This window comes from Vigna unguiculata, chromosome 9 (genome assembly GCF_004118075.2).
Source record: "Vigna unguiculata cultivar IT97K-499-35 chromosome 9, ASM411807v1, whole genome shotgun sequence".
NCBI lineage: Eukaryota > Viridiplantae > Streptophyta > Magnoliopsida > Fabales > Fabaceae > Vigna > Vigna unguiculata.
The window spans coordinates 13,828,021-13,833,114 of record NC_040287.1 but is presented as its reverse complement, the minus strand read 5'-3'; the positions used below and the strand labels follow the sequence as shown (position 1 = coordinate 13,833,114).

The following is a 5,094-nucleotide window of genomic DNA, read 5'->3' as shown; positions in this document are numbered from 1 at the left end:
CAATTTATGCATGACGCACGAAAGCTTCATAATTGTTACCAAAACGTGGATAGCTAGTATTAGTGACCAATTTAAAAACTCATTTATAATAGAAACTATTTTAATTATCAATTTAGAAATCAATTATAATTTTTTGAACTATTCTAGTTACCAATAATGTTTAATTTATAAATTTGTAGCTAATTTGGTCACTATAATGATTACTTATTTTTTTCTCACTAAAATTGATCATTATTCAAATATTTTATTGTAGTCTATTAAGACTTCATAAATTAGATATATTTTATTGTTAAGTATTGATAAAGTATCTTAAAATATTCGACACGAATACATGATTTAAATTAATAGATAAAACTCAATTAATAATACTTAAATTTATAATTAATTTATAACTTAATTAATTCTTACAAAATTTAAATATTTAATATTGTATTACTTGTCTGTTTATGAAGTAAGGAGCAATAAAAAACAAAAAATGAGGGTAGTAGCCGATGAACTTGCCTTGAACGCTATAAATAAGAGCATTTGACTTGGCCAGCATAAGATATTAACAGCATGTTAGTTGCGTCTCCTTGAACTTACTCTGCACCTGCACGCACCTTCCTCTTCCTCCTCCGAGTCCATAACGGAAACGGAGCGTTTCAATCCAAGGCACCGTACCATTATATGTGTTGTTTCCACCCTGCCAATAACCACAACCAGAACCAGAACAAGAGCTAGCATTGCTTCCTCGAGTTCTACGAAATTCCAATAACAACACCCATAATTCCCGTTCCTCTTCCCTTTCCCCCATTTTCTTCCCAATTCACCACTTCCTTCTACGTAGCTAGGGTTTCCACCAATGCCGCCGGATTCCTCCGAGCAGGACCTCGACGATCCTGACATGGAATTCGTCGAGGTTGATCCCTCTGGTCGTTATGGTCGGGTCAGTTTCATTTCTTCCTCAATGCGGATCCTTCATGCATTCCGTTATACCCCTTCGTTTACCTCGTTAATTCTATTAATAATCGATTGATTAATTTTGCGACTTATTTTTAAAACGGTTTGCTTGATCTGATTTGGTTTGCTGGATTATTCTGCAGTACAAGGAAGTTTTAGGGAAAGGGGCTTTCAAGAAAGTGTATCCTTTTTCTGTTTCTGAATTTTTCTACGCTTGATTAAAATAACCAGTTACCAGTTTGCATGGATTCGTTTTGGGGGTGGGGGGATTTTTGTTTGGCCTTAACAGTGAAATGGAAATGTAGATATCGTGCGTTTGATGAATTGGAAGGTATTGAAGTGGCTTGGAATCAGATTAAGCTGGCGGATGTGTTGCGTAACTCTGAAGATTTCGAGCGACTTTATTCGGAGGTTCATTTACTCAAGACTCTGAAGCATAAGAATATAATTAAGTTTTATAACTCATGGATTGACTCCAAGAGCGAGAACATCAACTTCATCACTGAAATTTTCACCTCAGGAACGTTGCGCCAGTGAGTCTCTTTCGGCTTCTGTGTTGCTTTTTATTTTGTAACGTTGGTGAGCTTTTTGTATTTATGTTTGACTTTCTTAATTTAGATACCGGAAGAAACATAAGCATGTTGATTTGAGAGCTGTGAAGAAATGGTCTAAGCAGATTCTGGAAGGCCTTTACTATCTTCACAGTAATAATCCTCCGATCATTCATCGTGACCTGAAGTGTGATAACATTTTCGTCAATGGGAATCAAGGGGAGGTAAAAATTGGTGATTTAGGATTGGCGGCTATCCTCCAGCAGGCCAATTCAGCTCACAGTGTCATAGGTAACATTTCTTTTGAAATCGTTATACTACTTTTTTTTTTTTTTTTCTTTTGTGGACTGTTGCGGGAATCTTGTGTAATTCTCATTGTGAGCCTAGGAACTCCGGAGTTCATGGCCCCAGAACTTTACGAAGAGGAATACAACGAGCTTGTAGACATCTATGCTTTTGGTATGTGCTTGTTAGAGTTGGTAACAGTTGAGTACCCGTATGTTGAATGTGCCAATGCCGCTCAAATATACAAGAAAGTGACATCTGTGAGTTAAGCTCTTTTATCAAAATGTTGGAACTATTTTACCTTACATGTGATGCAATGCTGGTATTATAATTGTTCATTTCATCTCAATTTGAGATGGAAATAGTATTCAATGCGCAATGAAAGCTCTTCAAAAATCCTAGAATATTTGATATGGTATATTTTCTTGAACATGAATTTTAATTGGCTTCTAAAGAATCAGAAATGCTATTAGCACATTCTTTCCAACACACTCTATGCTGTTAACTGAAATTTATTAGAAGTCACATAATTCTATGGGTCTCACATTTTACTTAATGAGTCTTTCTCATGATTTTGTAATTTCTAATAAATTTTAGGCAATAGCAGAGTGTGGGTGCTAATACTCCTTTAGGGAATAGCACATATTCGATAAGAATCAGGGTAGGTTTTAGCTTCTGTAGGAAATTGCTGCAGATCTAATCTAGATGTTTGCAGAGGACCTCAGATGTGGTTGGGCATCCTTTAAGGTTTAAAATGGTCGTGGAAAAAAAAAATCACTACGGAAATTTTTTAACTCAACATTGAAAAATAATTTTCTGTCTCCGTAGTCTTATTCATATGCTGTGTAAAGAATCAAATAACTGTCCAGTAAGTCATCATTTGACGGGTACTCATGATATTTTAGGGGCTTGTTTGGTTCAGGGAAACATTTTCCATTGCTATTTTCTGTTTTTCACTAATAATTATAAAAATGTTAAATTGGTTCACCTTCTCTTGTCAAAATATTTGAAAACAGGAAACAAAGCAGAAATATTTTTTTTCAATTGTTGGTGAAAATGGTAACGGAAACCATTTTCTTTAACCAGCCCTTATTCTCACTTTTCAACTTTATGTATATTATTGTTTTTTCCATTCCTGGTAGGGAATAAAGCCAGCATCATTGGCAAAAGTGACAGATCCTGATGTTAAAGCATTTATTGAAAAGTGTATTGCTAATGTCTCTGAACGGTTGTCTGCGAAGGACCTCTTGTTGGATCCCTTCCTTCAGTCAGATTATGATAATGAAAGTGTAGCCCGATCTTCAAAAGCTCAAACCCATCATTTAGGTAATTATATACCTTGCATCTAAATTCCTCGATTAACTATCTTATTTTGTTTTCAATCTGATGTATATCAAATGCAGCAAATATTTCTCATAATCAAGCTATTGTTGTGGATACTTCTACTGACGCAAGTAGGGAATTCACGGTGGAAGGTCAGAGGAGAGATAATAATACAATATTTTTAAAATTGAGAATTGCAGATTCCTCAGGTCTTCTCTCAATTTTCTTATCTTGTTTTTATCCATAGTTTCTATTTTCTTTTTCATTGATTCTGATGTTCATATTTCTATGTAGGTCATATTCGCAATATCCACTTTCCTTTTGATATCGAAGCAGACACTTCAACCTCTGTTGCCAGTGAAATGGTTGAGGAGTTGGAACTAACTGATCAAGATGTTACAACTATTGCTAGGATGATTGACTCTGAAATTCGGTTTCACATTCCTAGTTGGAACGTCAGTGAAATTCCTGTTGACTGTTATAGTCAAGATTCAGACTATACCTCTGAAAGTAGGCCAGAGGCCTCTCCTATGAAACACGATTCCGTTAGTTCCCCTGGCAGTCTTGCATTAGAAATATTACCTTCAGGTCGAAAGTTCTGGTCAGACTCACCAAGGGGAGTTGGTGGAAACTCTCCATTTCGTGCTGGTACTTCAAAATTTTTTTCTCCTGCAGATGCAAACGCTGACGAAGGCAGCCTGGCCGCGAATGGTGATATTTCAGCTGATGATCGTGTTGGTGATTTTTGTGAAGAGATTGTTGATTCCCCTTCCAGTGAGAAAAGTATCAAATCAGGAGCAACCAGTGAAAAATCTGCTGTGAACGAAATATCTGGAAGCGTGAAAGATTCGGAAGCAGAATACATCAATCTCATAGCAACAAAACTGGAGAGCTTGTTGGTTAAACAAAGAGAGGAGTTAGATGAACTAAAGAGGAAGCACGAATTAGCTGTTTCAGATCTTTTGAAGGAACTTTCTCCAGAAATTAGCCAGAAGGTTCTAAATATATGCAACCTACAGATGCATGGCGGTGAAGTGCAGGGAGAAGCTCGCCCTTCATTCATCTAAATGCCTCGTTTGTAAAGTTTATGGCAGTCCCGGGTTCCTAATATAGAAAAAGCCAAAGCTCAATTCAGGAGTGAAATTAAGTAGATATCTTGTTTGTTGCTTAGAACTTGGTCACTGTTAATATTTTGGTTTTCATAATTGATGCTTAAGAGAGGATAATTTTTTAATGGGTTTAAGTGTCCTTGGTATCTAATGTGAAGAGGAAATGCAGCTGGAGTTGGTTGATAACTAGGGGTGACCTTTGCAGGAGAGATTTCCTTGGGGAATGGCTCAACGTGGTCTCCAACTTGGAGGACTCTATGCTATTGCTGCATTTACCCAACAAACATGGGGTTGAAGTAAGAAATTAGTTTTTATAGGTCATGAAACATGATTATATCAATTTAATATTTCGTCTGTAAATAGTCTGATACAATTGAATAAATCATAGAAAATGTATACTTGTACATATATATATCTGCCTGTCGTTTCAATTTTACATGCAGGTCTTCCCAACTAGTATTTCTGGGCATGTAGTCCAGGTACTGGAAACTTGAAATTGTTTGCTTACCCTGCCAAAGTATTATAATTTTGCTATTACTCACTTGTGTTCGGGGTAGTAATATAAAATTTATTTTAAGTTTCTTCTATCCTATAAAATTAATTTTTTTACAATTAAATTTGAAGTTAAGTGACTTTTATTCAATGTTTTATTAATATTTCTACTACAAATACATTTGTTTTTCACTTTCAAGAGCAAATTTGATTTAGTTTTCTTTAATCAATCCTCGGCTTTTATTGATGTTACGTTTCATATTTCAAAATGCCTGTATTCTTGCCTTTGTATCGATAGAAAGAACTTTGAGTTAAACTATATGATGCTGAACATTGTTATACATAATTAGATGAATGCTATTATTAAGTTATTAGATAATGTTCTTAAAAATATT

At 35.3% G+C, this 5,094-nt stretch overlaps 1 protein-coding gene across 2 annotated transcripts; it reads left to right on the top strand.

Moving 5' to 3' along the window:
• The first annotated feature begins 547 nt into the window (after positions 1–547).
• LOC114163863 (probable serine/threonine-protein kinase WNK3) lies at positions 548–4,643 on the top strand. Of its 2 annotated transcripts, XM_028048227.1 has the most exons (8): positions 548–925; positions 1,083–1,120; positions 1,245–1,472; positions 1,558–1,781; positions 1,878–2,035; positions 2,918–3,101; positions 3,179–3,307; positions 3,393–4,643. In XM_028048227.1, exons 1-8 carry the CDS (start codon positions 842–844, stop codon positions 4,163–4,165), a joined length of 1,818 nt encoding a protein of 605 aa, XP_027904028.1. In that variant the 5' UTR covers positions 548–841; the 3' UTR covers positions 4,166–4,643. The 2 variants fall into 2 exon arrangements, with proteins under 2 accessions (XP_027904028.1, XP_027904027.1); XM_028048226.1 differs by having other exon boundaries at positions 1,558–2,035.
• The last annotated feature ends 451 nt before the right edge of the window (positions 4,644–5,094 follow it).

Coding starts and splice junctions, on each gene's coding strand:
- LOC114163863 (XM_028048226.1), top strand. CDS start 842: ATGCCGCCGGATTCCTCCGAGCAGGACCTCGACGATCCTGACATGGAA. Junction 1,473..1,557: donor ACCTCAGGAACGTTGCGCCA/GTGAGTCTCTTT, acceptor TTCTTAATTTAG/ATACCGGAAGAAACATAAGC. Junction 2,036..2,917: donor TATACAAGAAAGTGACATCT/GTGAGTTAAGCT, acceptor CATTCCTGGTAG/GGAATAAAGCCAGCATCATT.